At 36.6% G+C, this 10,159-nt stretch overlaps 1 protein-coding gene across 1 annotated transcript in view; it reads left to right on the top strand.

Annotated features, from left to right (window-relative positions):
* Positions 1–1,026: 1,026 nt before the first annotated feature.
* The window catches only part of LOC107846817 (F-box/LRR-repeat protein 15), a 12,765-nt gene continuing 3,632 nt past the window's right edge, over positions 1,027–10,159 (top strand). Inside the window, exons 1-15 of the mRNA XM_016691100.2 lie at positions 1,027–1,909; positions 2,397–2,568; positions 2,729–2,861; positions 3,009–3,108; positions 3,187–3,384; positions 3,465–3,735; positions 3,809–3,907; positions 4,000–4,088; positions 4,205–4,304; positions 4,403–4,573; positions 6,084–6,236; positions 6,400–6,560; positions 6,644–6,842; positions 9,333–9,796; positions 9,886–9,949. Coding sequence (XP_016546586.1) covers positions 1,503–1,909; positions 2,397–2,568; positions 2,729–2,861; positions 3,009–3,108; positions 3,187–3,384; positions 3,465–3,735; positions 3,809–3,907; positions 4,000–4,088; positions 4,205–4,304; positions 4,403–4,573; positions 6,084–6,236; positions 6,400–6,560; positions 6,644–6,842; positions 9,333–9,796; positions 9,886–9,949 — 2,781 coding nt within the window. The 5' untranslated portion in view covers positions 1,027–1,502. The remainder of the gene's footprint in view (positions 1,910–2,396; positions 2,569–2,728; positions 2,862–3,008; positions 3,109–3,186; positions 3,385–3,464; positions 3,736–3,808; positions 3,908–3,999; positions 4,089–4,204; positions 4,305–4,402; positions 4,574–6,083; positions 6,237–6,399; positions 6,561–6,643; positions 6,843–9,332; positions 9,797–9,885; positions 9,950–10,159) is intronic.

Raw genomic sequence — 10,159 nt, 5'->3', positions numbered from 1 at the left:
TTTGACTTCAACATTCATCACTTGTACATAATATTACTACGTTAGTAGATGATCTATAAATCTTGACATAGACGCAAAGAGTGAGCCACCATAGAAACAAGTAATGCCTCATGGGCAAGAATTGATCTTGCCACATTATCTATTAATTAAACAGATGCTCAATAACTCTTACCCTAGAGACAAGACTTATCCCGCAAAGAAACAACAACCCCTATGGATAAGAGTCGACACTACTTTATTCTATAATAATTTGATAGATCCTCTATAATTCTTGCCCTAGAGGCAAGAATTAACTCACAATAAACAATTTAAAGAAAGATAGACTGACAGAGAATTTTTCAGATATTGATGTAAAATACATGTAAACGATAAACTGAATTTAGTAGAAACTTACATCAACAATGATGTCAATTAAGTTTGAAGGCAAAAGTCCCGAAGAATTAGAAGCAACATCCACTGAGAAACGCCCTACTTCTTCATCAGACGCAACATCCATTTTTTTCTATTAATCGAGTTTGAAGATTTGAGAGATGTCCGATGAAGAGAAAGAGGAGCAAAAGAAAGAGTATTGGAGAAAAATCTGAAAAAAAAAGAAGAGAAATATTAAAAATCCAAAATAAAGGTTAAAGACAAATAAATTTTTAAAAAGAAAAAAAATAAAGAAATAGATAATGATTGAGAAAAAAGAGAAAAAAATAAAGGTTAAGATAAATAAATTAAAATATGAAAATAAAATTAAAGAAAAAAATAAAAACTGAAAATAATAAAAAATAGAATAATAAATTTAAAGAAAAATATTTAAAATTGAAAAAAATAGAATAATAATAGTAAAGAAAAAATAAAAATTAAAATTTAAGAGATAAATAAATATAAAAATTTTTAAAATTATTTTTTAAAATATATTTATAGTATAAAAAGGTAACATAATAATATTTTTTGTATATTAAAAAGTAAGAAAGACTATCATTCAAATATATTCTTATTTTAAATCAAATATATAAAGCTATGCATATTTGGCTGTATGCATGCAATTTAGAAACTTTTCATCTCGTCATATTTGATTTGGGAGAGATAAATGGTGAGATATTAGAAAGGAAAAAAGTACCTCCGTCCTCCATTGCCTTTACAGTTGCCCCCACGCCCCTCACAAATTTCGCCGATCCTTTCAAAGCTCAATCCCAAGAAGCGTCACCGCTGCCAGCCTTCGATCCTTCAAAAATCTGATCAGATCTATTTTTTTTTCTTTCACTACATTCCTCACACTGATTCCTCTCTCTTATATAATACAATATTGTTTTCTGTTACTTCATTCTCCGGTTTATCTACAAAAAGAATTTATTAGAGTCGCTGAACTACCTAATTTGTGTGCTTTCTTCTGAAAAATGGAGTTGTTTTGGTGTAGTTTGTTGTATAGTTAGGGTTTTTTCTTGGGGAGAACTTTCTAGATCGCGAGCTAGGGTTTCTGAAGATCTTCGATTCATTGGTGTGTTGTGAGTGAGTGTATGAGGATTTGGCGTTGTTTATGTTTTGGAGAAGAAAAAGATAATAAGAAGGGCTACAAGAGTATGAAAGACACGATTTTGGGGATTAAGGGCGAGGAATCGCCAGATGATAGTCCGGCATTTGACTGTAGGAGGGTTTTTGACGGTGTCGGTGTTGCGGCAGCGCTGACGCCACAGGTCGAAGCTGCTGGTAATGTTGGTGTTCGGAGGAACGAGAAGATCGATTTTGATATCAAGTGGTTATCCAGTGAAGTGGAGGTGAGGAATGAGAATTATAGTGGTGACAGAATGTTGAATGTTAATTTGAATTTGGGGTTGAGTGGAGAGGCTTCATCCTCAACAGTGCAGAAAGAGGATTCTGATCGTGATACCCATAGTAAAAGGCCCAAAGTTAACGCCTTTTCTCTGTAAGACCCGCTACTTCACCTTTGTTTATAGTTTTTTCTTTTTTTTTGGGTTTCAGTTAGTTATGTTATTATTGAATGTTAGAGTGAAGTCGGCCAAAGTAGAAATTAATACAGAATTCATTTAAGCAGCCCAAACTACGATGATCAGTTGATGATCAGTTGTTATAGGTCCGGCTCACTAATTAAAGACTCAAGTCTCAAACTATTTCTTTTGTGTTGTGCAGTTTTACATGTTGCCAAGAATGTTTCACAGTGCACTGAGTTTTGGAGAAAGCACATTCTCACATAATTTTTCTAGAAAAAAGAACATAGTAGAATTAACATTGAGTAAAATTATTTCTAGAGCTACTTATATTTGGAACTTTGAAAGCTTAACCTAAAATAGAATTTAACTCTTTAATTTGGTGTAGACAAATTGTAATTTGAAGTAAGCCTTAAATGCAAGCCAATAACTCAAAATGAAACTGATTGATTAATATTCTTGCAGGGATTGGGACAACCACTTGTTGCAGGAGACCAATCTTTTTTGTCCCATGAATGAGGGCGGTGGAGATGTGAGTTTATCAAACTTATTTGGTGCATCAAATGATGAGGGGAGAGATATTAAAATGGAGGATTTAGATATGCGGATGGATCTTACTGATGACTTGTTGCATATGGTATTTACTACTTGCCTGGCATCCGTTCCTTCTGAGTTGCTTAATCAATTTATTTATCTCCACTAAGTTTCTAATTAATGAAATATATGTCTGCTTAATCAATTTATTTATCTCCACTAAGTTTCTAATTAATGAAATATATGCCCCCATCTGTTGCTAGGTCTTCTCTTTTTTGGACCATATTGATCTTTGTCGAGCTGCAAGTGTTTGTAGGCAGTGGAGAGCTGCTAGCTCTCATGAAGATTTTTGGCGGTATTTGAATTTTGAGAACAAGCATATTTCCTCAAATCAATGTGGGTATTTTCTCAAATCCGTTCCTTGCACACTATTAAGATAACTTCATATAAATTCATGTTTCAATGATCACAACTTTTTGCTATCTCTATTTTTTGTTGTTTCTTTCACTGCTAAAAAATAGTTGATGGTTGTTTTAATGATAGTTGAGGACATGTGTCAGCGATACCCAAATGCAACAGCCGTCAATTTATATGGAGCTCTTAATATTCACCCATTAGCAATGAAAGTTGTTTCTTCATTAAGGTAATAGATTTTTATGTTGTTGGCACCGCTTTAGGAATCATTGTAGGTGACTAATTTGATACATTCCATTGTTGCCAGAAATCTCGATGCTCTGACATTGGGCAGAGGTCAGTTGGGGGAAACATTTTTTCAAGCCTTAACAGATTGCCATGTGTTGAAGAGTTTGATCATTAATGATGCCACTCTTGGGAATGGGATTCAGGAGATACCAATTTATCATGATAGGTTGCATCTTCTGCAGCTTGTGAAGTGTCGTGTGCTTCGAGTTTCTATCAGGTTGTATAATGTTAGCCAACAATGTTATTTTGTCCAAGTAGTTAGCGTCCAATTGTGCTTAATTGTTGTTATTCTTACAGATGTCCGCAACTTGAAACATTATCACTTAAGCGCAGTAGCATGCCACATGCGGTCCTTAATTGTCCTCTTTTACATGACCTTGATATAGCTTCATGTCACAAACTTTCTGATGCTGCTATTCGTTCGGCAGCCACAGCATGCCCTCTTTTAGAGTCTTTGGATATGTCAAACTGTTCTTGCGTCAGTGATGAAACATTGCGAGAAATAGCTCAAACTTGTGGAAATCTTCGAGTTTTGGATGCTTCATACTGCCCAAACATTTCTCTTGAGGTATGTTCATTAATTTATGTAGTACCTGAAATTGACATAATTGATTTATGCTAACATTTGTTCCTTGTTGAAGTCTGTGAGGCTGGTGATGCTGACTGTTCTCAAGCTTCATAGTTGTGAGGGCATAACATCAGCTTCCATGGCTGCCATAGCCCACAGCTATATGTTAGAGGTTTGAGTCTTTCCTCACCCTTTTCATTCTGGTGGCCGTGCTGTGATCAGGAGTCCCTAAATCTGATATTGAACAGTGAATTCATTTTTCAGGTTTTGGAGCTTGATAATTGCAGTTTATTGACATCAGTGTCCTTGGATCTTCCTCGCCTTCAGAATATCAGACTAGTACATTGTCGCAAGTATGATACAAGCATTATAGTTTCCATTTCCTGTCTCAAGGAAATTTCTTTCCATAATCCATTCCTTAATTGCTGCATGGGCACTAACCTACTGGCTACCATTTATGATGAAAAAGGTTCATTGACTTCAACTTGCATTGTGGAATGTTATCATCAATTACTGTTTCTAATTGCCCACTGCTCCAACGAATCAATCTAACTTCAGGTGCACTCAAAGTAAGTTTGTTCCTAGATGTTTACCATGTCACCTTAATTTTATTGACTAGAATTGTTCTACGCTTTGGATAATGGTTCTCTCCTTTATCATTCCGCAGAAATTAGTTTTGCAGAAGCAGGAAAGCTTGGCAACAATTGCATTACAGTGTCCGAATTTGCTAGAAGTAGATCTTACTGAGTGCGAATCGCTCACCAATTCTATCTGTGAAGTTTTCAGTGATGGTGGTGGCTGTCCTATGCTTAAATCCTTAGTTCTAGATAGTTGCGAGGTTGGCAATTTTAGTTATTTGTTGTTAACTTGTGCATTCTTGGTTGTTAAATAGAGGATGTGTTGCCGAACATGATTGTCTACATCTAATTCCGATATATATGATCTCTACTTAGTTTTGCTTGTCATTGAAAGGTGGTTTACTCAAAATCTTGGCAGTTGATCTGTGTCGAGTCAGATTTGTTTTTTAGAGCTTACCTTTGTAATCATCTCTGTCAATGTGTTTATGGACCTATTTGTGGTCATATTGCTATTTTTGCCTTTATTGTATCAGAAATTTGGGTAGTAGTGTTTTTTTGTTGCATATTTTTGAAGTAGATAAATCTGAAACTGAAAATTCGAACAATCAATGATCAGGTATTTTGATGTGTAATCATGAAAGATGATATTCGTGTCTGTTGAATGTTTATGCCAATTTTGATCATGCCAGGAGGAACAAAAAAACCTAAGTGTACTGACACTATTGTGTCATCTTGTTGTGCTTTCTTGTTTGCGATAAGTCATGGTAGCCAGGCAATCAGGTGCTCTAAGGTTGTTTCTACGGCTTGAGCTTGTGTCATCCTAGTCACAAGGCGACAACTCTTACTGGTGTGCGACTCTCCTTCAATAACTCACAGAAGTTAAAAAATATTTAAATTGTTCAAGAGGCGAAGCGGGAAAGATGAAAAGTTCTAATTCCATGTTTTGGCATTAAGAATGGTGGTATTAATTTATACTCACATTTCCAAATTGACTTAAAAGTATTTTTATCTTGTCAAAAAAAATTGTTAGGGTAAATGTCTTTCTTGGTATCATAAGTACTAAGTTGCTAACATACATTTTGATTAGATACGAGAGTTCCTAAGAGATTGTTTAAGCTGAACTAGAAAATGAGAATTGAGAACCATTACCTGGCTGGAAAAAGAAAACAGTTCACCTTTTTCCCTGATTCAATGCTAAGTGCTGAAGTTGTCCCATTTCAAAAGAAATTGCCAAAGCTGAATTTCCTTTTGAAGCTTGAAGAAAATCTGTACTACTCTCGCAGTCAAGATTCCCTTTTACTAATGTAGATTAAGAAAGTTAAGGCTAAATTAGGTTTGCACGTTGCAGATTTGGAGAGATGTTCAAAATAATGGGTGAAATTTGTCAACACTGTGGTAGACTATATTGAAGAATTGTCACAACAAATCAAGTATGATATTTCAGTTACCTCTCCCCCCTCCGCGGAAAGCGGAGAGAGAGAGAGAGAGAGTCCAGTTGCTCCCTCCCAGGGACCAGGGGGCTGAGAGAGAGGGAGAGATTTCGACCCTTTTAAAATGGGTCCTGATGAGAGCATTCACCTGCTGTGTTCTTTTTTCTGCCAGATCTGTTTTTGGCTAGCACCTATTCAGAAAAAAATGTTTTTTTTTTTAAATCTTGAAAGAGAAAAATGATATATTTCTTCCTATTCAACTTGAAAGATCCTGCTGTATCTACGCCACATTTGTATGTATTACTATGGCCTGTATCTAATTGTGTTTTTTTTTGTCCAGAGCTTAACATTTGTGGCCTTCTGCAGTACTTCCTTGGTTTCTCTTTCACTTGCTGGTTGCCGTGCTTTAGTTTCTCTTGAACTCAGGTGCCCATGTCTTGATGAAGTCTCTTTAGATGGTTGTGATCATCTTGAAGTAGCATCATTTTGCCCAGTAAGTGATCATAGGCTCCTTCCTCTTTGATTTTACATCCTCTTTGGGTTCGAGACTGGAGTTGTATGTTCACCTGCTGATTTTTATGATTGTTAATTTGTTACACATACATTTTTATCGATATGTACACCCAAATGGTTGATGAATGAACTTTTTATTGCAGGTTGGTCTTAGGTCACTTAATCTTGGTATATGCCCTAAAATGAATGTGCTCCATATTGAAGCTCCACAAATGGTTTCACTTGAGCTGAAGGGCTGTGGTGTGTTATCTGAAGCATCTATTAACTGTCCCCTCTTAACCTCTTTTGATGCTTCATTCTGCAGGTTGCTTACTTTGGCTCATCTGTCACACATGCATATTTGTTTTAGTTCTTTCACGTCTCAATAATTTCTTTCCATATATGCAGCCAACTCAAGGATGACTGTTTAACTGCCACAACTTCGTCATGTCCCCTCATCGAGTCGTTAGTATTAATGTCATGTCCATCTGTTGGCTGTGATGGACTCCTCTCTTTGCATTCCCTCCCAAACTTGACCTACCTTGATCTATCATATACGTTTTTGGTTACCTTGCAACCTGTTTATGAATCATGCTTGCAGTTAAAGGTAACTTCTATCATCTAAGCATATTATCACTTTCTACATTACAGTGGAAAGTTAGATGAACTTGATTTAACATGCTCTATTGTGGAAAAAAGTATGCCTTTTTATATTCAGGACTTGCACTCTTATGGATATATGGGCCACTTCCCTTCTTTTTTTTCCTATCGGTGTCAAATGGGCGGGCTGGCTTAATTTGTGCTGCTCAAAAACCTAACTACTACAAAATTTACTCATGTTAAGATGGGATGAGCACCAAGTCTTAATCCTATGACTTTTGTATCTCCTTTTCCTTTTTTCTATTTCGGTTCTTCCTTTTTCTTATTGCAGTAAAAGCGAAAAATGCAAGTAACAATCTGCGAATCAGTTCTGAATGATTGGAAGTTCCACTTCAGCAGAAATGATTTTACGTTAATAATAAAAGAATTTAATCATCACTCTTTTCGCCATGTTTTCGAGAAACTAGAAGTGCTTTTTCTTCTGTTTTTTGCAGTTAAAGGTGTTCGGCCAATCTTCTTGAAAAAGAAATGTGATATTTAGTACCACAAGCTGTTTCTCTAATGACGAAAGTCAAATTTTGAAGCTTCTCATTAAGAGAAGTAGAAGCAGAACCGAAAGTGTAATTTTTCCAACACAAGATAATATTATAGTTTTCTTACCAAATTATCCCCACAGTACTGACACCTGTATTGATTAAAAAGTGCAGCCCGGTACACTAAGCTTGTGCTATGCGTGGGGTCTGGAGAAGGGCGGACCACTAGGGTCTATTGTACGCAGCCTTACCCTGGATTTCTGCAAGAGGCTGTTTGCCAGGGTTCGAACCCATGACCTCTGGTCGACAACTGTATTGGTTTATTGATCAGTAAAGCATTTCTGTTAAAGGGAATCATTAGCTGTGTAAAAAGAACAGGAAGTAAATTAAGCCAATGCTTTACTTCAAGCATATGTGCTAACACAGATTTAAAGTAATATCAGTAGAATAGAGTGTTGACTACCATGGATACCAGAAACCTGCGGAAAAAGAAGAAAAACAGTTCACGGAAGGCAAAAGAGGGTCATTCTGAGATGAAACGTACTCAAAAACTTAAAAAAAGAAAAAAGAAAGAAAAAAAACAACTCTGACAATACATGGTGTCTGTTTGAATTTACATTTTGTACTGTCAGAAAAGTTCTGAAGCTATCTGAATAAACAAGTTTGAGAAAGGATCTAGCTTATCTGAGGCATGTTGCCTCATAAATCGCTAGGAAACAACTAAAAGGCAAGCTTAGGTTTTAGTTTTACCTGTAATAAGTGGAGCTGGGTCAACGGAAACTGTGAAGAGCAACCAGAAAGGTAGTAAGAGGCTGCCATTTTACACACAGAAGAAATCTAGTTGGAGCCTTGGATGGCAAGGGAAAGAGAGTCAAGAAAGTCGAGAATAAGAATGTAGATTGTTGGGCTTCTAAAATCTACAAATATATTAGTCGTAAATGGAGTAGGGTATGATGATGTCATTCTAGGACTGATGACATTGTCTAGCTGTCCTCAAATAGTTCTGTGCTTGAAATCAAGAAGCAGAGGGAGTTATTACCCATTTGGTTGGGTTGTTTATCAATGCACTTGTTAAAGTTTAGGAAATTGTAGACTAGAATTGCCACCTCAACTCTTTTCATTATCTTCCCTCCTTTTTAGACCCTTTTAATGTGGAGATCCAGTTACTTTAGGCATTCTCTCATTTGTTTTTATTTTGGAGCGTTCACACCTGAATATTCCTACTTTCCTGCCTGATGCTTTAATTTGTCCATTGGGATCCAATGTTTGGCATTTTCTGATGCTCCAATATGTTTCACGGCAAGGGCATGGGTTCCTTGCATGCAGAATTTCTAGTGCTGTATGAATTTGAAAGTTTCTTATGACGTAGTTTAGCATGGATGCCTCAGTGCAGAGATGTTCAGAGGTTGGCTATGGATGGTTACAAGAGAGGCAGAGGTAGGCTGAAGAAGTCTTGGAGAGAGGTGATTAGACAGGACATGACACACCTTCAACTTACCGATGACATGACCTAAGATTAGAGATTATGGAGGGCACGTATTAGGGTAGAGTGCTAGTTAGGCAGTTGACAGTTGTCTCGCTTATTCTTCCATTCTTGTAGTCGTAGTATTTTTCTGGTAGTTTCTCGTTATCCCATTTTTGTTACTATTGGATGTTTCTTGCACTTTCATTATTTTATTAATTATTTAGTATACTTTGTCAGGCTTTCATTAGCACTTTTGTCTTGGCTTCTTCATTCTGTTATTTTCTTTATCTTTTTTATACTGCTTTTAATTGAGTCGAGGACTCGAGGGTCTATTAAAACAGCCTTTCTACCTCCCAAGGTAATGGTAAGGTTTGCATACACACTACCGTCCCCAGATCCCACTCGTGGGATTACATTGGGTATGTTGTTATTATAGTTTAGCAACACAACTCCCCTCCCTCCTTTTCTTCCCCAAGCTTATTTATTTGTTCTGTTGTAGGTCCTAAAGTTGCAAGCATGCAAGTATCTCACTGATACATCTTTGGAACCTCTCTATAAAGAAAATGCTCTCCCTGCCCTTTGTGAGTTGGATTTGTCGTATGGGACCCTATGCCAATCGGCCATCGAGGAATTGCTTGCTTGCTGCACACATTTGACTCATGTCAGCTTGAATGGATGTATTAATATGCATGATTTAAATTGGGGATTTACTGGTGACCAACTGTTGCATATACCCAGTGTTAGTATAGCACCTAATGCATCTTCCTTGGGAGAACAACATTTGCCAAGTGAACTACCAAAGCGTTTGCTAGAGAACCTAAACTGTGTAGGTTGCACTAATATAAAAAAGGTGGTTATTCCAATGGCACAAGGTTTCCTTTTGTCATCGTTAAACCTTTCCCTGTCTGCGAATTTGAAGGAGGTTGATATAGCTTGTTACAACTTGTGTGTTCTCAATTTGAGGTATATACTTTAGCAATATGATTTCATACCTTAGTTTTGTATCAATGGCCTTATTTCATGATCAAAGTTAATTGTCTTCTCTTGTTCAGCAATTGTTGTTCATTGGAATCGTTGCAACTGGAATGTCCCAGATTGGGTAGCCTCTTCCTTCAGGTATTCTTGTAGCTTCAAGTTTGGGTATCCTTTGCTGGTTGTGATAATTGCTGTAGTGGCAGCTTCACTGCAAGTGTTCTTTCTAGTTGGTCTTTATCTTTTCGTTTCTTGTGTTTGCAATTCTTTTTTCTCTTGAGATAGGTAATAATTTTTACTGTAGCCCATGTTGCTCGGACTCGTCAAAAATGTCAATGGGTGCGTGTCGGATTC

This window comes from Capsicum annuum, chromosome 8 (genome assembly GCF_002878395.1).
Source record: "Capsicum annuum cultivar UCD-10X-F1 chromosome 8, UCD10Xv1.1, whole genome shotgun sequence".
Classification (NCBI taxonomy): Eukaryota; Viridiplantae; Streptophyta; class Magnoliopsida; order Solanales; family Solanaceae; genus Capsicum; species Capsicum annuum.
This window is presented reverse-complemented; position numbering and strand designations above follow the sequence as displayed.